At 45.3% G+C, this 23,028-nt stretch overlaps 1 protein-coding gene across 1 annotated transcript in view; it reads right to left on the minus strand.

The window, feature by feature from the left end:
• Positions 1-13,478: 13,478 nt before the first annotated feature.
• Positions 13,479-23,028, minus strand: part of LOC132585448 (cytochrome P450 2K6-like) — a 46,351-nt gene continuing 36,801 nt past the window's right edge. Inside the window, exons 7-9 of the mRNA XM_060257348.1 lie at positions 19,805-19,989; positions 17,563-17,704; positions 13,479-13,666 (exon numbers count right to left, since the gene is read on the minus strand). Of these exons, the coding sequence (XP_060113331.1) occupies positions 13,479-13,666; positions 17,563-17,704; positions 19,805-19,989 (515 nt within the window). The remainder of the gene's footprint in view (positions 13,667-17,562; positions 17,705-19,804; positions 19,990-23,028) is intronic.

The following is a 23,028-nucleotide window of genomic DNA, read 5'->3' on the forward strand; positions in this document are numbered from 1 at the left end:
ATAATAACTATCCTATGTAATAGAATCTGCCTTTCCTCCCATTCCATTTTCTTAGCTGTAATAATTTAACCCACTCGTCATGGTTTACTCTTTCCTTTACTTATTATGTAGGTGGCTGGTGTCTAATTCCTTAAAAGAAAACTCTGCAAAACAGGTTTTTAAAACTCTGAACTCCTTTCTGCATGGCCAACACTTGGGGTTGGCTGGCGAATTTGTCTCATTAGTTCTGCCAGTTCTCAGAATGGCTTTGCCGAATCTTCTTGGGCAACTACTCAACCGAAATTTTCATCCCATTGAATTTTCATCCCTCCCATTGAACCAGCTGCCTGTATTTTGCTATTGATGCTCTTCATAGTTATTAATTCTTCACTGCAGTCTCTTCAGGGATCAATTGAATGACTTTATTTATAATGGTCATAGACCAGCAAACAATTCATAAAAGTCCAATTCATAACCAATAAAAGGTGATATAAATATACAATAATTATTATACAATACTAAAATATGATACCACCTAAAATATACATAAAATACAAATACAGACTTTAAGACACTGACATTGAAGATGTAAAATTAGTGTTAACAAAAAACCCCTGTCTAGACCTCTTTGTTTCTTCCCTTAATAAATAAATTGCTTTGCCTAAGCAGCATTTAAAGCAGTATAATCATACAAAATTAAAACTGATTGTCCATAAAATCATACATAAAAGGCATAAAATACTGTTATAAAACTACAAATATAACAAAACATGGCAGTTACAGCCAACAGATTGGCAAAGGTGTTTAGCCATTTCCTCACTGAATTATTAGAGTTTCCCTTATTCTTGTGGCAAGCCAGCCAAATTTTGCTAATTTGTATGTCACCTCAGGGTTCCTATCGCTAAGAAGATTCTTAAGGAGTTGCAGTTTTTGGCTACTGGTAAAAGGTGTGGCCGTGGAAAATGGAAGCACTTCTCGATGATCATTATAAGCCTCCCAGTCAAATATGACATGGACTAGAGATTCGATACCATCATTGCAGCAGGGACAAAATCGTTCTTGGAATGGCACCTTTTTGTATCTCCCCTCCACCACCGATTGGCTGGTAGACCTGTCTCATTAGTCCTGCCAGATCTCAGAATGGCTTTGCCGAATCTTCTTGGGCAACTACTCAACCGAAATTTTCATCAGCGTCTTCAGAACTGCCTGAATTTTCCTCCCATTGAACTAGTTGCCTGTATTTTGCTATTGAAGCTATTCGTGGTTATTAATTCTTCACTGCAGTCCCTTCAGGGATCGAAGGGGGTTTGCTTCTTGCCGCAATGTTTTAGTTGACTGATTTGCAAATCACGGCGCATTTTTGTATGGATTATATAAATCAGGGGTGACCAAACTGTGGCTCAGGAGCCACATGTGGCTCTTTTGCACATATTGTGTGGCTCTCAAAGCCCCCACCACCCTGTCAGCAAGCTTGGAGAAGGCATTTCTCTCTTTAAATCACTTCTCCAAGCCAAGCCAGTCAGCAGCTTGGAAACAGCATTTAAAGTTGCTTTCTTTCCCCCTCCCTCATCTATTTGCCTGCCTGCCTCCCTGCCTTGTGGCTCTCAAACATCTGGCATTCATGTCTTGCGGCTCTCAAAGATCTGACATTTATTCTGTGAGGCTCTTGCATTAAGCAAGCCTGGCTACCCGTGATGTAAACTGATCTGTGATATCCGGGAGTGGCTGGAAAAATGTATTTGTGGGTAGGGCGCACCACAACATAGTCCACACAAAGAGGCTCTTGAAACGCAGTGCTTTCAGAGAGCTTTTGCTGATCGTATATGCAAACACTAGCTGAGCAGCTGAGTTTGTCTTCCACTTCTCCCCTCAGTAGATGCTATTATTGCAGTCAAATCAATCATATGGTGTTTGCCCTGTAACCAGCAAGGCTTTTTTTTAAAGCAGGAATGCACAGGGATGCAGTTTCGGCTGGCTTGGCACCAGGGGGTGTGGCCTAATATGCAAATGTGCTCCTGCTGGACTTTTTCTACCAATAAGGTACAGGGAATACCAGAACCCTGAGTCAAGGAAGTGGAACACCAAACTTCAGGGGGCAAACCAATCCACACCCTCACTGTAAATACCCTTCTTCTATCTGCAATAGTTTTCATCACGTACACTGTTTGGGTATGTAGCCGACCCTGTTGTTTTTTTAAATAAAGCTAGCAGAGGATAATTTAAAATGTGTGTAGGTCCTAGGCCATGGAAGATTTTTAAAAGTTCAAAGCATACTTTAAAAATGCTCCTTTAAACCAATCATTTGATATCATACAGGTGGAATATATTTGCATCTTCCCACATTTATAATGAGATGCGAAGCTGTATTCTGAGCTGACTGAAACTTCCAAATGATCTTCAAGAACAGCACCATGCTGAACTTGTTATAGTAGTCAATGCTGGCACCATCTGATACAGAGTCAAAGTCAGCACCAATGAAGGGGTTTCCCCCATTTTTAATTAGTTACTGGGTTCTGAGTTTTCCTGCTATTTTCTGAGCCAGTTTGGTGTAGTGGTTAAGTGTGCTGACTCTTATCTGGAAAAACCAGGTTTGGTTCCCCACTCCTCCACTTACAACTGTTGGAATGGCCTTGGGTCAGGCATAGCTCTCGTAGGAGTTGTCCTTGAAAGGGCAGCTTCTAGGAGAGCTCTCTCAGCCCCACCCACCTCACAGGGTGTCTGTGGTGGGGGTAGAAGACATAGGAGATTATAGAAGAAGACGACTGCAGATTTATACCCTGCCCTTCTCTCTGAATCAGACACTCAGCACGGCTTACAATCTCCTATATCTTCTCCCCCCCCCCGCCACAACAGACACCCTGTGAGGTGGGTGGGCCTGAGAGAGCTCTCAAAGCAGCTGCTCTTTCAAGGACAACTCCTGCAATAGCCATGCCTAACTCAACGGCATTCCAGCAGGTGCAAGTGGAGGAGTGGGGAATCAAACCCAGTTCTCCCAGATTGTAAACTGCTCTGAGTCTCTGATTCAGAGAGGAGGGCGGAGTGTAAATCTGCAGTCTTCTTCTTCTATAAAGAAAGAAAAGAATAAAAAAAAATCTAGCTCATACCATGAGCATGGTTTATCTTGATGTCTTTGTAATCCTGCAAAGATTCTGGTGCATAATGGTAGAGAGGATGAGAAAGGGAACTCTGATGGGGGTTGCCAAAAATGGCATCTCTAGTTTTTTGGTTTTAGTGCCGATGGAAACTGTTTTGAGTCATCAAATTAGGGCATTACCTCTTAAATTGTTTTTACAGATTTTTACTCATACATTAGGCTTTGGCAAGTAATCTGCCCTTATCTCACAAATCATTCATTAAAAAAAAATGTACAAAGAGCAACTTCAACTTCCATTGATTGCTGCATCATAGCAAGCCTACAGCCCATGTCTGACTCGCTGTAGATGTCCCTTCGCCATCACTCAAAGGTCACTTTTCCTTGCCTATAAATATTCTCGGGGGGGGGGTTGTAGAAGGAACTCCTTAGCACATTAAGCCACACCCATTTTATGTAGCCAATCCTCCAAGATCATACAGGGCCTACTGTAAGCTCCAGGAGGATGGGCTACATCAGAGGGGTGTGGCCTAATATGCAAAGGAGCTTCTGCTAGAATTCCGCCCCTGTAGCCAATCCTCCAAGAGTTTACAGGGCTCTTCGTACAGGGCCTACTTAAGCTCCAGGAGGATGGGCTACATTGTGTGTGTGGCCTAATATGCAAAGGAGCTCCTGCTACAAAGAAAGCCCTGAATTCCTTATAGTGGTTGAACAACTTCAGCTGTCCTTGAAAGAAGTAGATCACATTTCTGCATTTTAGTCAAACTACATTCAAGTCTGGTAGCCCCTTAGAGGGGGAGGGGAAAAGATTTTCAAGGATTTTAGCTCTTGAGAGTCAGAGATCCCTTTATCAGACGCAGCATTTTAGTCTGGCTTTCAGCCTGGTTTTGGGACACACGCAGCCTTGACTGATGGCCTTCGATGGGACAGAAACGGTAGTAGTGGAACTAGGGTTCCCTGGTCCCCTTACTTTGGTGGTGGGAGCCTTTGGGGAGGGGGTGTATTCCAGGGGGCAGGGACATCCCACCACAGTGATGTTCTGGACCACTTTCTGTAAAACCGGAAGTGGCCAAAAAAAACAGGAAGTGGGATGCAGCCTCTTGAGTGGTCCCTTTCGGTAGGGGGAAAGTGGACCATTCATATGGCTGCCAGCCATTTCATGACCAGTCTCACTCCCCCTACCCCTGTTTCTAATCAGGGATAGGAGAGCTAAACTGATCACTGAAAAGGCTTGTATTTATTAGAGTTGCTGAAGGCTTGCAGCCAAAGGGACCACGCAAATGGCTGCTTCTGGGTTTTTGGGCCACTTCCAGTTTTCCCAGAAGTGGCCCAAAAACATCATTTTGGGGGTGGGATTCCCCTCCACCAGCCAGCTGGACAGTGGCAAGGAAGCCCTCTCTAAATCAAGGGATCCTTCCCATGGACCAGGGGGACTGGAATCTCCAAGTGGGACCCATTGATTCTACTATTGGGCACGGTATCCTTCTGGAGAATTTCACTGAGAGGGGTGCTCTGATAGTTCTGTTCTTACTTGGACATCTGGTTTCAGAAGGAGATGTTGGGTGACTGCTGTTTGGTCAATAGGGTCTGAGATATGGGGGACTTACAGGGATAGATATTTTGCCTCTCTTACAGTTCAATATACGCATAAAGGTTCTGGAAGAAGTAGTTCGGCAGTTTAGAGCGAAGCATCACTGATATGCAGATGATGCGTAACTCTCTCCTTTTTAGATGATTCAGTGGAAGTCTTGAACTGTTGCTGTTGACTAGTTCCTCTAAATGGAAGAAAGATCAATTTTGCCATCTATTGGACAAAGACTTTTTGATTTAGAATTACACAACTTCTGTCCATCTCACCCTCATATTTATTCACAAGCTCACCTTAACCTCTCAATTCAGTATGACCAAATTGATATTGAAGATATTGATAAGAAGAAGATATTGGATTTATATCCCACCCTCCACTCCGAAGAGTCTCAGAGCGGCTCACAATCTCCTTTCCCTTCCTCCCCCACAACAGACACCCTGTGAGGTGGGTGGGGCTGGAGAGGGCTCTCACAGCAGCTGCCCTTTCAAGGACAACCTCTGCCAGAGCTATGGCTGACCCAAGGCCATGCTAGCAGGTGCAAGTGGAGGAGTGGGGAATCAAACCCGGTTCTCCCAGATAAGAGTCTGCACACTTAACCACTACACCAAACTGGCTCTCTAGTCAGTTTGGCCCAATACCTTCATAATGGCCCAATACCTTCATAATCTCAGTCATCCCGACCATCGTAGAGCCTTTACATTAGTGCGGCTGAATGTCTTCCCTTCTAATATGCTGTTGGGTCGATTTCATAACATTCCCTTACGGGAAAGACTCTGCAGTTGCCCCTTTACTGATATTGACTCAATTTCCCATACTATGTTCAATTGCCATAATTACACAGAGTCTTTCAACAAACTTCTATCCTTATATTCTGTCCTATTTAGAAACCAATATAGCACAGTTCGATATTTGCTTAATGATATTTTCACAGAAACCACTAATACGGTAGCTAAGTTTTTAGCAGAAACAGTTGTTCCTAGACATCGGCTTTTTATATGAATTGTACTTTTTTGGATGAATTTTAATCACTGGAAGTGCATGTTGCAATGTATCTTTTAATACTATTATGCCATTAAAGGTTTTTGATTTGATTTGAGAAACAGCTTCAAAATGCACAGAATTTGACAAATCTAATTGCGAGCATATAATAAGAATAAGTAATGTGCATATGATAACGACAGAAAGAAGAAAGACAGAGAGTCGCCCTTTGAGCTGATGCCTAAGCAGGAAGGTGATTGCAAGTCAAACCAATAACTGGCCAAAACTATGATAAAGCAGAACCGGGTATTGAAGAAGAAGAAGAAGAAGAAGAAGAAGAAGAAGAAGAAGAAGAAGAAGAAGAAGAAGAAGAAGAAGAAGAAGAAGAAGAAGAAGAAGAAGAAGAAGAAGAAATTGGATTTATATCCCGCCCTCCACTCCGAAGAGTCTCAGAGCGGCTCACAATCTCCTTTAACTTCCTCCCCCACAACAGACACCCTGTGAGGTGGGTGGGGCTGAGAAGGCTCTCACAGCAGCTGCCCTTTCAAGGACAACCTCTGCCAGAGCTATGGTTGACCCAAGGCCATTCCAGCAGGTGCAAGTGGAGGAGTGGGGAATCAAACCTGGTTTCCCCGGATAAGAGAGCTCTGGCTGACCCAAGGCCATTCCAGCAGCTGCAAGTGGAGGAGTGGGGAATCAAACCCGGTTCTCCCAGATAAGAGTCCGCACACTTCACCACTACACCAAACTGGTGCTTGTCTTTTTCCATTCCACTCTACCCAGTATAAAGCCTTCTTCCATCAAAAGAGGTTTTTCTTGCACCAAAAAAAGGCCTGGAATGGGCATGACTGGAATGGAACAAGTCAGTGGCTGGAATGCAATAGGATCCAGTGATTTCTGCCCACAGACTCTGCCTTTCTTGTCTCCTAATGCTCTCAGAATTGGAGAGCCAGTTTGGTGTAGTGGTTAAGTGTGCAGACTCTTATCTGGGAGAACCGGGTTTGATTCCCCACTCCTCCACTTGCACCTGCTAGAATGGCCTTGGGCCAGCCATAGCTCTGGCAGGGGTTTTCCTTGAAAGGGCAGCTGCTGTGAGAGCCCTCTCCAGCCCCACCCACCTCGCAGGGTGTTTATTGTGGGGGAGGAAGGTAAAGGAGATTGTGAGCCGCTCTGAGACTCTTCGGAGTGGAGGGCGGGATATAAATCCAATATCTTCATCTACCTCACAGGGTGTCTGTTGTGGGGGAGGAAGGTAAAGGAGATTGTGAGCCACTCTAAGACTCTTCGGAGTGGAGGGCGGGATATAAATCCAATATCTTCTTCTTCTTCTTCAAGTCATGCTCTGTGGGAGGAAATCTTTTTGCCCACAGAAATGTCCCATTGGATCCAGGCCAGTATCTTTAATTCTCATCGTCCCTTTCTCAACAGATAAATTGTTTCACAAAGAAGTCTGTTTAGTTTGCTTTCTCATTGAAGGGACTTAAGGAAGTATAATTGCTCAGAGAAGTTCCAGATTAAGCAAACCCAGTGACTTGATGTAGCTGTGAACAGGGTGGAATTCTAGCAGGAGCTCCTGTGCATATTAGGCCACCCCACCCCCCTGATGTAGCCAATCCTCCAAGAGCATACAAGGCTCTTTTTTGTAAGCTCTCGGAGGATTGGCCACATCAGGGGTGTGTGGCCTCATATGCAAAGGAACTCCAGCTAGAATTCCACCTCTGGCTGTGAAGCTGGTCAGATGTCCATTCCAAACAACAGCAGTAATAAAATATATTTGTTTTGTCTACATAGCTGGTATGATTAGATGGCTCTTACTTGGAAGAGGATGCTACTCTACCCCAACTTTGTTGTCTTGGTGAGTCAGCAGCATTTGTAATGTGTGAATCAGCAGACAAAAAATATTTTTTTTTCTCTATGCAGCAAACTACTCAAGAAAGAGGCCCAAATTTTGAACTCAGGTATGTCTCTGAACTTGCTTGAGGGAGGTTTAACAGACAGGCACTTGAAGTACTAAGTTTTGTGACAAAGCACACAACAGTATTTATTTGTTTGTTTATTTATTTCAACTTTTATCCCGCCCTCTCTGCAAGCGGACTCAGGGGCGGCTAACAAGCAAATGCAGACAATACAATTGAGGTTTAAAACAATAAAATACAGTAAAATACAATTTAAAACATTTGTGGCGCTGTTAACTTCGAAACTGGCAGGATCTTACTTTCCTCTGACAGTGATCCCATAGTGATTGTGCTTCTGCAGCAGTGTAGGATGGCAGTCCTTCCCCGGTTAGGTGTTAAAGGCCTGTCAAAATAATTCGGTTTTACAAGACCTGCAGAATTGAGAAAGGTCCCACAGGGCTCTTATGGCCTCCGGGAGAGCATTCCACATTTCTGGTGCTGCCACTGAGAAGGTCCTAGCCCGTGCAGAACCCAGTCTGGCCTCCCTTGGTCTGGGAATGGACAATAGATTTTGTGTCCCTGAATGCACTGCTCTCTAGGGAGCATATGGAAAAAGGCGGTCCCATAGATAGGCAGGCCCCCGACCATATAAGACTTTAAAGACCTTGAAGTGGACTCGGAACACAATAGTAGCCAGTGCAGCTCTTTTAACCCCGGCCACATGTGCTCCCATCGAGGGAGCCCCATTAACAGCCGCGCTGCAGTGTTTTGCACTAGCTGTAGTTTCCGAGTCAGAGTCAAGGGTAGCCTCATGTAGAGGGCATTACAGTGACCTATTCTCGAGGTGACTGTAGCGTGGATCACCATTGCTAAGTCATTGGGAGTGGGGAATCAAACCCGGTTCTCCCAGATAAGAGTCCACACACTTAACTGCAATGGGATCTCACCTTCTCACACCCTGACTCGGGTAGAGAAACTCCACCTTCATCGGATTCAGCTTCAGCCGACTCAGCCTGAGCCAAGATGCTATGGCTTGAAGAGCCAGGTCTAGATTTCCCAGGGAATGATCATACTGGCCACCCATCAATAGATAGAGCTGGGTGTCATCTACATATTGGTGACACCCAGCCCAAACCTCCTGACCATCTGGGCAAGGGGGCACATATAGATGTTAAATCGCATCAGGGACAGAACTGCACCCTGTGGCACACCACCCATGAGTGGGTCCCTTCGGGTGTATTCCTCTCCTATCACCACCCTCTGTCCCTGACCTTGAAGGAAAGAGGCCATCCATTGCAAGGCAGACCCCTAGATCCTCACGTCAGCAAGGCGGCTAGACAATAACTGATGGTCAACCATATCAAATGTAGCTGACAGATCTAATAACAGTACTGCTGAGCCGCCCCAATCCAGATGTTGCATGAGGTCATCTATGTGGGTGACCAGAACCGTCTCCATCCCATGACCTGGTCAGAAGCTGGACTGGAATGGATCCAGTGCAGAAGTGTTCTCCAGGAATCCCTGTAGCTAAGTCACCATTGCCCGCTTTATGACCTTATCCAAAAAGGGGAGGTTCGATACCAGCCGATAATCTGCCAATATGGCCAGGTCTGCAGATGCCTTTCAGGAAAGGATGGACTACAGCCTCTTTAAGAGGTATGGGAAAGATCCCTTCTAAGAGGGATCTGTTGATAATAGCCTGTAGTGGTTCACATAGCGGCTCCTGGCTAGCTTTTTAAAGCCAGGACGGGCACAGATCCAACCCACAGGTAGTAGGGCGTACAGCAAAAAGGATCCTGTCAACCTCCTCCAGGCTGAGTGGAGTGAAGGAATCCAGAAACGGACCTCTCCACACCACAATGAATCTCTGCTGAGGAGTTCTGTCAGACCAAAGGGCAGGCTCCTGGATCTAACACCAAAACACACTGTGAGAGGGACAAAAGGTTCTTGTGGCTTTGTGGAAATCCAAAAAGTCAAACAGAAATCCTAGCTGTGAAGGGACTTAACATGAGTGAATGAGATGCTATTGTGAAGAGACCTCAAGGGTGTTAGTGTCCAGGGTATAGCTCTGCAGCCTAGAGGATACCTAAATTTGCTAGGGGAAAGGGTATGTGAAGGGAAGATCTGTCACAAGTTCAGTCAGTCCTCTGTGTGAGTGAGATAGTGTGTGGAAATATATTTCAAAAGCAAAAAAAACAACAACTTTTAAAGTCTTTCTAAAGTGAATGAGTATTATCCAGTGTGAGGGAAACATTGTTTATTTGTTTTATATTACAATATCAGCCTGCCAGCATAAGAAATGCTCTTAAGTTATTACTTGATTTTCTGCCTGCCAACTGATTTTATAAAATATTCATCTGATATTATTTCCTCCCTTCCTTGCCTTCCTGTAAATAATAAATCCATTATTTGCTTGAACTGTTAAAACACTATCAGTTCCTTCATTATATCTGACAAGATTAATTTCTGGTTTCCTGTGGTACTGGGTGAAGGTGACAAAATTCAAAGCGGTCCCTTTTTTTACCCACTGATCCTGACTGTCCTTCACCGCTTCATCAGGGGTGTGTGGCCTAATATGCAAAGGAATTCCTGCTACAAAATAAGCCCTGCCTGGAAGGACTACTTCAGTCCACAGCAACTACTAAAAATTTAAGGTTTTTCTCTGGGAGCTAGCTCTGACCAATGTTTGGCTGGCTGGGACTAAAGGGAGGGTCTTCTCAGCCACTGCCGCCCCTCTCCCACTTTGAGAAGAGAATGCCTTCATTCAGAAATTGTGACTCCCTCTCCCTCTTAGGTTCATTAGGGATGTCTGAGCCCCACTCCACTCCGGAAGGTTCCCACCCCCGCCGGTGCATCATCGGTGCCTGGCAGCCCTAAAACCTACAACAATATGGGATCACAGTTCATACTAGAGAAATAACAGACAACCAAACACTGTGATATGCCGGCTAACATATTGTGCACTTTTATTAAAAATCTTATAAAGCTATTTATCACATAAGAAGGAAGTGCAATGTTACAAAAGAGTCCATCCAGTGTGATTTTACTGAAGAGTCCATCCAATGAGTACCCAGTTTAGACTCATTTTGTTGAATTATTTTTCAAGGATGTACCTGTCCATGTCAAGGTTATCGGCCTCTTGTATTTCAGTGTATGTGTTATGATCAAGTCAGTCATTAACTTCTTCTTTAAACAGATGCAAAAGCCTTCTGCATTTCACTGATAAATGCTCTCTGCAACCTCTTTATTTCTTTCAGATCTCTTTGTTTCTTTCCAAATTAACATCCTGGAATAAACCATGGCCGTTATAACAAGATGCGATGTCAAGCTGAATGGGAGTCAATTTTAAATTTAATTTAAAACTTACTTTTCAGTCCCGCTTAAGTGCTTTAATTGATACATACCAAACCAGTCCCAAACCTCATCTGTCGCAAAAGCCTTCTGAATGTAGGTGGCTTAAAAAGCTCGTTTTGACTGGCAAATACCAAAGTTAAGTTTTTTAACACTTAAGTGTTACGTTTGGAGCAAATAAGTTCTAATTTATTTATTTATTTGCAAAAGCCTTCTTAATTTTACTGGCAAATCACTCTCTATGAAAGGCTTAAAGACTTCTTATTTATTTATTATTTATTTATTACTTTAGTTTTCTGTCCCTCCCTCTCCGCACGCAGACTCAGGGCAGCTAACAGTCAATCAAAACACAATTTAAAATTATAATTTAAGACAATAAAAAATTAACAATTAATTAAAATACATTTTATGCTGCTACTCGAAGTTCAGTATAGGCAGGGTCATAACTTTCTTTGTTCTGACAATGATCTTGTGATGTGAACTCTACTTACAGAGAACCACTCTAAGTAACTCCATACAGCTAGGTGTTGAGTAGCTCTTTCTTAAAGGTACAGAATACCATGTAGCACTGATCAAGTTATTACGGGCTGAAAACTATGTATAATACTTCCTCGTTTATGTATTTTGAATATGTATGTATGCTTTTCAGAAATGACTGGGTTCTAGTTCTTACATTTACTACATAGCTGTTCCAGGATTAATTTCATTAAGAGAATTACTCCGAGCCCTTGATAAAGACTCCATTCCGTTTATCAAAACATCTTCTGGGCAGCAAAGACAGCAGAAAGCAGCAGCAGCAGAAGAAGAAGAAATTGGAATTATATCCTACCCTTTACTCTGAGAGTCTTAGAGTGGTCACAGTCTCCTTTACCTTCCCCCCACCCCCACAACAGACACCCAGTGAGGTAGGCGGGGCTGAGAGAGCTCATTCGGCAGCTACCCTTTCAAGGACAACTCCTGCAAGAGCTATGGCTGACCCAAAGCCATTCCAGCAGCTGCAAGTGGAGGAGTGGGGAATCAAACCTGGTTGTCCCAGATAAGAGTCCACACACTTAACCTCTACACCAAACTGGCTCTCAGAATCTTATACAAGCACTTTTCAGTCGGCTTGGAGCTGATGAAATTGATTGACTTTTATATACTTTTGTACACCTGAGAACCCCTTTTAGAAGTCTTTATGGCCTCTATGTATAGGTTTAGAAAGAGTGCTTTGTTAGAGATATATATGTTTTCTATGGTTTCACTATTGTTGTGACTGATTACCATGTACCATTAAGTATACTACATGTCCTTACCTATTTTGTTCCCAGTGGGATGTCTTTTCTGCTTACTGAACATAAGAAACCAGCTGAGCAAACCTAGGTTTCATTGGCTTTTCTCTAGGAATCGAATAACGCATGAAAGGAGGCCAACATCTGAAGCTAAACCCTGAGCTATCTTATGGGCCTTAGAATACAATCCGAGAGAGGTCATTCTAATGGGTAACACAACAAAAAACGCAAGCTAGTGACCAATTTACTAAGAAGTATATAGAAACCGGTCCAAATGTCCAAAACATGTGGATTCAAGTCCCAAAGTAGTGTGGTGACAAGCCAATCGATTAAGTACTTGTTTCTTTCCAGTCTTCATCAGACCTGTGACCAATATTGATTCAATTATATAGATTCTTTACACAGTTTTCAAAAAAGAGGGATGCAGAGCATCTCCAGCAGCAATTTCACATCGGCTGCAGCTCAGTATGTGGCTTCTTGTGTAAAGAATCTATATAATTGAATCAATATTGGTCCCAGGTCTGATGAAGACTGGAAAGAAACAAGTACTTAATCAGTTGGCTTGTCACCACACTACTTTGGGACTAGAATATACATGTTTTGGACATTTGGACCGGTTTCTATATACTTCTTAGTAAATTGGTCACTAGCGTGCATTTTTTGTTGTGTTATCTTATGGGCCTTGGCAGACAGTCATTTGGGGCATTAAGGTTTGTGACAATTCCATGTAGGGTTGCCAAGTCCAATTCAAGAACTATCTTGGGACTTTGGGGGTGGAGCCAGGAGACATTGGGGGTGGGGCCTGGAGCAAGGTGGCAACAAGCATAATTGAACTCCAAAGGGAGTTCTGGCCATCACATTTAAAGGTGCCACACATCTTTTAAATGCCTTCCCTCCTTTGGAAACAATGAAGGATAGGGGCACCTTCTTTGGGGGCTCATAGAATTGGACCCCCTGGTCCAATATTTTTGAAACGTTTGAGGAGAGGCACCAGATAGATGCTATACAAAAAAATTGGTGCCTCTACCTCAAACCCCCCCTCCTGAGCCCCAGATACCCACAAATCAATTCTCCATTATATCCTATGGGAATCAGTCTCCCTAGGGAATAATGGAGTGCCCATAAGACATTTCCCTCCCCGCCTCTGCACTTTCTGATGATCCTGAAGTGGGGGAAGGGCCTCCAAATCGGGGGATCCCCTGCCTCCACCTGGGGATTGGCAACCCTAATTCTACAGAAGTGATTGATCTGAAATGTCCTTGGTAAGGAAGAAGGCACAGAAGGTATTGTACGCATGGAAAACTAGTAAGCCCTAAAGGTCTACTTTAGGAACGTAGCAAAGCGCACAACTTGAAGGGCAGTGGAGTTGAAGAAAACCCAGCCATAGGAGTAAGGTCCACATCTTCTGAAGATATCCCTGGGGCTGGCTGAAAAATGAATTGCTGCAGGAGGCTTGTGAAGAATAGAAAAATCTCCATTTTGGCAAGGCTCTTCCCGGGACACATCCGCCGACCTGTGATAATGAAGAAGCAAGAGGGGAGCCCCATGTACTGAATTTACGTAAAAGTTTTTTTGTATTATGCTGGCACCTTGAACTGAACCAAAAAACATACTGTCCACTAGTTGTTGTAGATTTTCTGGGCTGTACGGCCCTGGCCTTGGTATTGTGAGACCTGACGTTTCTCCAGCAACTGTGACAGGCATCCCCAGAGGTATAACCCAGAAAAACGGAGTTCTCTCTGGGTCAAAATGAGAAGTAGATGGTAGGCAGGTAATTTATATCTACTCAGGAAGGTGGGGTAGGGCTGAGTCATTACCTTGTAGGAGCTTCCTGGGCTGTCACAGGCTAATGGAGGAGCTTTCCTGAGGAGGTTTTTTTTGTATATGAATTGGCTACTAAAATTCTAATCTTATCTGTAGTGCTGTTGTTAGATGTAGAGCATTTAGCATTTTTTCAGGACTATCCACCATTGCAAATATCAGAGATCAAGGAAATGTAAACACAATGCTTGAAATTTCTAACTTATTTTCCTGGGCAGCCCCTTATAAAGCAGTTGTACCGTGATGTTAGATTAAGGTGCAGATTCAAGTGGCCATATCAAGTATGTCCAAAAAGAGAGATTACTAGGGTTGTGTTGTCAATCACTAGGTAGGGGTCTGGAGATCTCCCAGAATTACAACTCATCCCCAGGCAACAGAGATCAGTTTCTCTTGGGAAAATGGCAGCTTTTGAGGTTGGTCTCTGGCATTATACCCTACTGAGATCCCACCCTTCCCCAAACTCCACCCTCTACAAAATCTTTAGGAGTTTTCCAAGCCAGAGTTCACCTATGACCCAAGGAGCCCCTGATAATCTTGCTGCTCATCCACAAAGCACAAAAGTGCCACTGCTGATTATGCTAGCTCAGTTTACAACCAAGCATTCAATACTAGATGACACGGTATGCAGGGGTGGAATTCTAGCGGGAGCTCCTTTGCATATTAGGCCACATGCACCCTGAGGTAGCAAATCCTCCAAGAGCTGACAAGGCTCTTTTTTGCAAGCTCTTGGAGGATTGGCTACATCACGGGGGGTGGCCTAATATGCAAAGGCCTAATATGCAAAGGAGCTCCTGCTAGAATTCCACCCCTGCTGGTATGTATCACAGAATGCTTGGCAGGTACATAGGTAGATCTCTCCAAGAGTTGTCCTCCACAACCGTCCTGGTCCAACATTAGCCTATGTATGAATGTGAGGAGAGAGATGTCCACAATCTGTCATATCTCTGTGACACTCAATAAGTGCTTTTGTCACCCAAAGTGCCAGTTCTGCGTGCATGTACCTCATGCTAGGGACTTGTAATAGAATAGGGGTTCTGTCAACATACTAATCTCACTACCAGCAATCTCTCTGCCCGAGCTGGTGGAAGTGTTTTGCATATGAAGAGGCAACATGTACATTATCTAAATCAGGGGTCCTCAAACTTTTTAAATAGGGGGCCAGTTCACTGTCCCTCAGACTGTTGGAGGGCCGGACTGCCGTTACTGTACAAGGCCGCGGGCTGTCAGTTCTCCGTCTTCTGCATCTCTCTCCCTTCCCCACACCACACACCCCAGCCTGGGAACTCACCTCACCTCGGTATCACCTCACACTCTGTCTCCGCCGCCTCAGCCCAGTGCCGGAAGTGTGCGTTGCTAACATGAGTTTAGGTCGAACGTCACTTCCGGTCTGATTTTGCCGTAACCCGGCGGGCTGCATAAACGTCCTCAGCGGGCCACATCTGGCCCGTGGACCGTAGTTTGAGGACCCCTGATCTAAATAAATAGGTTAATAAAATGGCTTGGGATGAACAATGGTAGCCCTGGCAACCAGTGTCCCCTCTAAGCTGCAGAGTGTTGAGGGTGAAAATTCTCCTTCATGAGCCAAAAGTGCCAGGACATGAGCCAAAGGCACTCCAGTCCACTATATGGGGTTGACCTGGCTTCCAGAGACCAAGTCTACCCACCATTGTATTCCATGGATGTAGACTTGGCCACTGAAGAACAGGCCTACCCATCCTGGTCCACTATACTGTGCGCTGTCCGGAAGCCCTCCCTCATCCCTCTCTGATGTTCGGAAACATCAGAGAGGGTGGGGAAAGCTCTTGGCCAGCATGCAGTCTCTGTATCACTCCCTGAGCGTCCTCGGCCCAGACCATGGAGAAGGATCCGGGCCACGGAGGGGAAAAGTTTGGGAAACCTTGCCCTATGGGAATCAGTCTCCATAGGGAATAATGGAGTGCCCAGCAGACATTTCCCTCACCCCTCCTTTCTGATGACTCTGAAGTGGGGGGAGAGCCTCCAAACTGAGCGATCTCTTGCCCCCAGCCTGGGGATTGGCAACCCTATCCAGTTTTCAAAACCAGTTGGGCAGGTGATCTGTTAATTAAACCAGCCGTCCCTAATGTCATGCCGGTGGGTGCCACGGTTCCTGCTGACACTTTTCCTGGCACGTCCCAAATGTTTTTAGAATGTGGGTGAGGCCAGATGGAGCTTTGACCCAGCTGGCTTCTGATTGGCCACTGGAGATTTAAGAACATAAGAGAAGCCATGTTGGATCAGGCCAATGGCTCATCCAGTCCAACACTCTGTGTCATATAAGAACATAAGAGAAGCCCTGTTGGATCAGGCCAATGGCCCATCCAATCCAACACTCTGTGTCACATAAGAACATAAGAGAAGCCATGTTGGATCAGGCGAATGGCCCATCCAGTCCAACACTCTGTGTCACATAAGAACATAAGAGAAGCCCTGTTGGATCAGGCCAATGGCCCATCCAATCCAACACTCTGTGTCACATAAGAACATAAGAGAAGCCATGTTGGATCAGGTCAGAGGCCCATCCAGTCCAACACTCTGTCACATAAGAACAGAGGAGAAGCCATGTTGGATCAGGCCAATGGCTCATCCAGTCCAACACTCTGTGTCACACAGTGTCCAAAAAACCCAAGTGCCATCAAGAGGTCCACCAGTGGGCTAGAAGCCCTTCCAATGTGCCCTCCCTTTCCAAGCACAAAAACACAGTGCATCACTGTCCCAGACAGAGAGGTCCAACAATACGCTATGGCTAACAGCCACTGATGGACCTCTGCTCCATATGCTTATCCAGTCCCCTCTAGAAGCTGTCTATGCTTGTAGCCGCCACCTCCTGTGGCAGTAAATTCCACATGTTAATCACCCTTTGAGTGAAGAAGGACTTCCTTTTATCAGTTCTAACCCGACCGCTCAACAATTTCATTGAATGCCCAGGAGTTCTTGAATTGTGAGAAAGGGAGAAAAGTACGTACTTCTTTCTCTTCCTTCTGTGTCTCATGCATAATCTTGTCGATTTCATTGTCAATTTCATTGACTATGCAGATTTTTTTTTAAAAAAAAAAATTGATTTTGGCAACAGCACAAGAATTGTCCCTGCTCAACTGAAGCTGTGTGCAAGAAAATATTTTAAAATATGTTCATTTTTAAAGGCATCCCGTTCTGCTGAAGTCTTCTCTAATAGCAGCTCTTCAACAATTGCATGCAGAAGCACTGTACTTCTGACTGAAATGTGGAAGAGTTACTCTCAGAGTTAGGGATGACCTCATTTGTTGGCTCCTCCCAGGGCTTTTTTTTGTAGCAGGAACTCCTTTGCATATTAGGCCACACCTCACTGATGATCCTCCAAGAGCTTACAGGGCCTACTGTAAGCTCTTGGAGAATTGGCTACATCAGGGGTGTGTGGCCTAATATGCAAAGGAGTTCCTGCTACAAAAAAAGCTTTGGCTCCTCCTCTTCCGACAGCCATTTTGTAGTTGTGATCGCCACCTTGTGGCTGAGTTCCAAATGTACCTGCATAATCAAAAAGGGTTGGGAGTCCTGAATTAAATAAGTGTTAATATATATAAAAGGAGTTACCTGCAGAGAATGGGAGGAAGGCATCTCTCTCTACAAACTTCCCTTCAGAATCCAGGAAGTGCTCTGGATAGAATTCAAATGGTTTTTCCCAACGCGATTCATCATACAACACAGAGTACAGTAGTGGAACAATATGAGTTCCCTGAAAAGTCAAAGCAAAGAGCGGTTAAGAAAACGAAGGTGCCCCATTAAGTATCTTAGCTATTTTTCAGACAAAGAAAATACCACCCCACATGCTGAGTTATCTGAGAATTCAAAAGCAAGGAAAGCAAGCTAAATAGTTGATTTTGCTGGAAAATATTTGAAGGTTTGGGAAACCATGATCCAGCTAAACATAAGATCTAATTTTGTTCCCTTAATTTCAATAAAACACGCTTCTGGAATAGAGGTGTGCAAAAAGGAAATCTGGTAAAATACAGATTTGGGATCATTCGGGGGCAAAATAATCAGGAGGACCGAATATCCCTGAATACCAGATTTGGCTATTCCCAAATATACAGGAGATATTTGGCTATTCCCGAATATATAGTCAATGAAGTCAATGGCAAAATAAGGTATATTGAATGGTAACTGGGGGGGCAGAGGTTTGAGGTAGAGGCCCCAACACTGCAGGGTAACTGCAGGAGCCTCTCCTCAAAGAGGGTGCCCCAACTCTCAGCATATTCCCTATGAGCCATTGAAGTTAATGGCAAAATAGGATATAATGAATGGCTCCTGGTGGGGAAGTGGTTTGAGGGAGAAACCCCAAAATTGCAGGGCAGTTGCAGGGGCCTCTTCCCCCTCATTTCAAAAATATTGGACCTCCTGGGGCCTCTCCCTCAAACCCCTTCTCCACCAGGTTCCATTCATTATAGGGGCATCTAAAACTGGCCCTTTTTCGCTTGGGGAAAGCTAACAGTCACTCTGGCCAGGGCTGGACTCTGGGTAGGGCCAGATTAACAATTAGGCCAAGTAGGCACTGGCCTATAGGTCCCCACGCCTCCAGGTGCCCTGGGCCGGCTTCTCTGCCTCTGGTTTCCCCCCTACTTGCATCAGGACCAGATCTACATGTTTTTGAGGGGGGGGGGGTAAAATTAAAAAATGGCACTCCCTTAGGGCCCATAGAATAGAATGGACTCCAAACCCAATTTGGTGCCCCCACCTCTGGTGGCGCTCGGGGCAAGCACCTCCCTCTGCCCCCCTAGATCTGGCCGTGGCTTGCAGCCCTCCCAGCCTGCACGCTCAGCCAGCAACTGAGCCACTCTTTGCCCAACTTGTCTGGCGTGGCTGATGCTGGCGTCATCGGCAAGTTTGTCTCTCTCTCTCTGCCTCTCCCCCGCAGCTTTGTCAAAGGGGCTTTTGAGAAGGGGCCTGCAGGCTGCAGCGGGGGCCGCGGGTGGTGGGGAGTTGCTCCAACTCTGAGATGATTTGCAAGGGGGCCTCAAAGATTTTGACTGACTAGGGGCCTCCCCTGGGAGGCTGGAGGTTTGAAGGAGAGGCACCAAATTTGCAGGACTGCTTCAGGTGCCTCTCCACACCAGAACTCCCATGTTTCCAAAAGATTGTACAAGGGGTTGCTATCCAAGGGGCACCCAAAGAGAGTCATTGTTCCCTAAGGTGGGAAAAACTACCCCAGGGAGCTGTCAGATTCTCCTAGAGAATCTCTGCATTGGAAAGTCAACTGTGGTGAGGGTGCTTTGTTTTGTAGGGCTGTGCAACTGCTTTGCATTAAGAAAGTACATACCTCATCTCTGCTGCTTGTGCATTCAATGCACTGGTACTCTTTGGGTGACCCTAGAATTAGACATCCTGGCCCAATATTTTTTTTTAAAAAACTTGGGGGTTCTCTTGGGGAGAGGCTCCTGCAGGTACCCTGCAATTTTGGGGCTTCTACCTCAAACCCTCTGCATCCAGCTGCCATTTATTATACCTTATTTTGCCATTGACTTCAATGGACCATAGGGTATTCGGTCATTGTATTCAGCAGTATTTTGCCAGCCGTATTTGGTCCCCGAATAACATTAGAGAATCTGTTTCGGCTCTATTTGTGGCCAAATACAGCTGAATCAGCTGTTATTTGGGTTTTATTTGGTTCAGCCGAACCGAATGCACACCTCTGCTCTGGAATTTACAGTGAATCAAATACATCGTCTATTTCACACCACAAAAAAGTGAATTTTTCACAGGTAACTAATGGATAAATAAGCTACAGTCAAATGACCTAAAGTTGTTGTATAGTAAAGGAATAAATAAGACTGACAACCTTTGGAATGAAGTAGCCTTTAAGGGTGACATCTGTAGTGGTTTCATGCGGCATACCGACAGGATAAATATCAGCAAACCTTTGGATTTCATGGATTACTGCATTTGTATATGGAAGCTGCGATTGGTGTTCAATCCGTGGCTGAGAAGATCCAATCACCTCTGTAATTTCTTTTCGGGCCTTATCTGAGGGAACAGAAAATTCCTTCCTATGAAAATAAATATACAGCTTAATATTGTTCCCTACAAATATTGAGGCCACTTTAATTATTTTTAACGGTTCTCACATTCTGGTCACTGGACAAGTATCAGGAAACTAAGACAAAAAAAGCGATGGATGGGCATTGCACTTCAGCTAGCATTGTGTAATGCCACTGGGCTGATCACTAGTAGATTGGCACAGGGCCCTGCTGCTTGGCACTAGTACATCCAGTGCACTGGTTCTGCACTGCAGCCCTTGCAGAAAGGACCCCTCTCAGTTTGTAAATTAGAGAGATTCTCAGATGTGAACTAAGGTCCTGTGTATCGCCCTGGCAGTGCCATAGTGGCAGTTGTTCTGTTGGGCACCGAGCACTGCTAGCAGGACTTGTTTTGTAGCAGGAACTCCTTGTTGATGCGCCTGTGCTTAGTGAGGGTGGTCTTTAGTGACGCGAAGAATGAAGGCTTGCACACAGCAGTGATAAAACCACTATATACAATTTATTTACACCTCCACTCTCCAAACCGACAGAATGCTCCGCTGCAACTCCACCACACATATCCCACGCACAGTAAAGTGTCTTTGTACATTTATACACACCATCCACCCAGGTAACCAAATCAGCTTGCTGCTGAGTCATGATGACATTGTCCAGGCTGATGCAATCTGGCAACCAGCCACCTTCTGTCACTTAGACGATCTACCTGGCAGTTCTGTTACTTTCACTTCTCCCAGCATGTGCATAGAAACTGCTTGGCTTTGATTAGAATGACACTCATTTGGATATTAAGCCACCCCACCCCCCGATGTAGCCAATTCTCCAGGAGTTTACAGTAGGCCCTGTACTAAGAACCCTATAAGCTCTTGGAGGATTGGCTACATGATGGGGGTGTGGCCTAATATGCAAAGGAGTTCCTGCTACAAAAAAAAGCCTACCTTCTTTGTCCATTGAATAGTAGGCAGTGCAGGATTATACCCTGTGGAGGCCCCTAGGCAGTCAAAATCCCCGGGGAAGGAGGACTTTACAAATTATCTCAGAGTTGAGTGCCCACCTCACTGCCCCACTGCAGCCTACAGGCACCTTCTCAAAAGCCCCCTTGACAAAACTGCAGGGGAGAGGCAGAGAGAGACAAACTTGGTGACGACGCCAGCAGCTGCACCAGGCAAGTTGGGCAAAGAGCAGCTCAGTTGCTGGCTGTGCATGGAGGCTGGAAGGGCTGCAAGCAGGGGGGAAATTGTGAGGAGAGCCAGCTTGGGGCCTCTAAAAGTGTGGGGGCCCATAGGCCAGTGCCTACATGGCCTAAGTGTTAATCCTGCCCTGGTTCTCTGGGGGAAATGCTCCTGCAGCTATGCTGAAAATGTGGTCTGTCTCCTCAAACCCTCCCCGCCTCAGGCCACTTTAAATACAAGGAAATTGACACTCCTTCCCCATAGGAAACAATGGGGAACAGAGCAACCTCTATGGGGCCCATATTATTGTACCCCTTGGTCCAATCTTTTTGGAACTTGGGGGTTCTTTGGAGAATAGACTTGTAACGTACTCGACGCGGAGACGAGAGTAGGGCAACATTCTTTAATGGGAGCACGTTGCAAGAGAGGGAACACGCGGGCCGGGCCCCGCTTATGTACATTTGCCCGGTTCAGCCTCCTGTACAGGTCAGGCCAATCCTGGCCTGTTAAACTTCCCGCCGCGGATGTGGTAGGCGGGGATTCCGCGCCCCGCGCTAGAGATGCCTGGGATACCCAGCTGCCTCTGCGCGTGGGCGCGTATTTCAGCCAATACATTACAAGACTCCTGCAGCTACTCTTAAAAGACTCTTACAAGACTCCTGCAGCTACTCTTCCTCAAACCTTCTCTCCCCTACGGTCCCAGATTATACCCTATGAGATTTTGCCATTGAGTTGAATGACCCATAGCAGGGGTAGCCAAACTGTTACTTGGAAGCTACATGTAGCTCTTTCACACGTATTGTATGGCTCTTGAAGCCCCCAATGTCTGGCTTGGAGAAGGCATCTCAGTTTCCAAGCCAAGCCAGCAGAAAGCATTTAAAAGCCAATGCATTTAAAGTTGCTTTCTTTCTACCTCCCCCATATTTCCTTCCTTCCTTCCTTCCTTCCTTCCTTCCTTCCTTCCTTCCTTCCTTCCTTCCTTCCTTCCTTCCTTCCTTCCTTCCTTCCTTCCTTCCTTCCTTCCGCTCTCAAACATCTTATGTTTATGTCCTTCAGCTCTCAAACATCTGACATTTATTCTATGTGGCTCCTATGTTAAACAAGTTTAACTGCCCCTGGCCCATAGGGTATAATGGAGTCATATATTCGGGATTCCTGAATATCTCCCGAACCAATTTGCTTTACAGCAATATACAGCAACTACGAATACATTTAACCCTGAATAACCCTGAATTCAAACAGCATCTAATTTTTTTTTCCAGGGCGCATCCCTACAAGGAAGACTTGGAAGAGGAAGACCATGGCGAACCACCTCTGTTTCTCATTTTCCTGGGGTTACCATAAGCCAACTGTGACTTCATGGCAGTTTACAGACAAACACACTCTCACACACACAACTTGTGCATGTGGGGTACAAAGCAGACGGCAGTAATTTTTAAACCTTATACATACAAAATATCTGTGTTCTGTAAGACGCTACACTTAGGTTATGTCAATGACTACGTATATTCAGAAAATACTCCACAAATCATATCTCTCGGCTTGGCTTCGCGAACGAAGATTTAAGAAGGGTGCAATAGTCCACGTCTGCTGCAGGCTCGCTGGTGGCTGACAAGACCAATGTGGGACAGGCAGGTCCGGCCACAGTGGCTGCAGGGAAAGGTCTGATTTGGGGTTGGTCCTGTAGCAGTGCGATTCTTCCTCAATCTCCTTTTGTCCTCAAGACCAGCTATGCGTGCGTTCTCAAAGGAAGAGACAGCCTGGTGGATGGTGTGCCTCCATGCTTTGCGATCTGAGGCTAGGTCAGACCACTGGTGATGGTTGATGTGACAGGTGCTAAGGGATTTCTTCAAGGA

Source organism: Heteronotia binoei, chromosome 1, assembly GCF_032191835.1.
Source record: "Heteronotia binoei isolate CCM8104 ecotype False Entrance Well chromosome 1, APGP_CSIRO_Hbin_v1, whole genome shotgun sequence".
NCBI classification, from domain to species: Eukaryota; Metazoa; Chordata; class Lepidosauria; order Squamata; family Gekkonidae; genus Heteronotia; species Heteronotia binoei.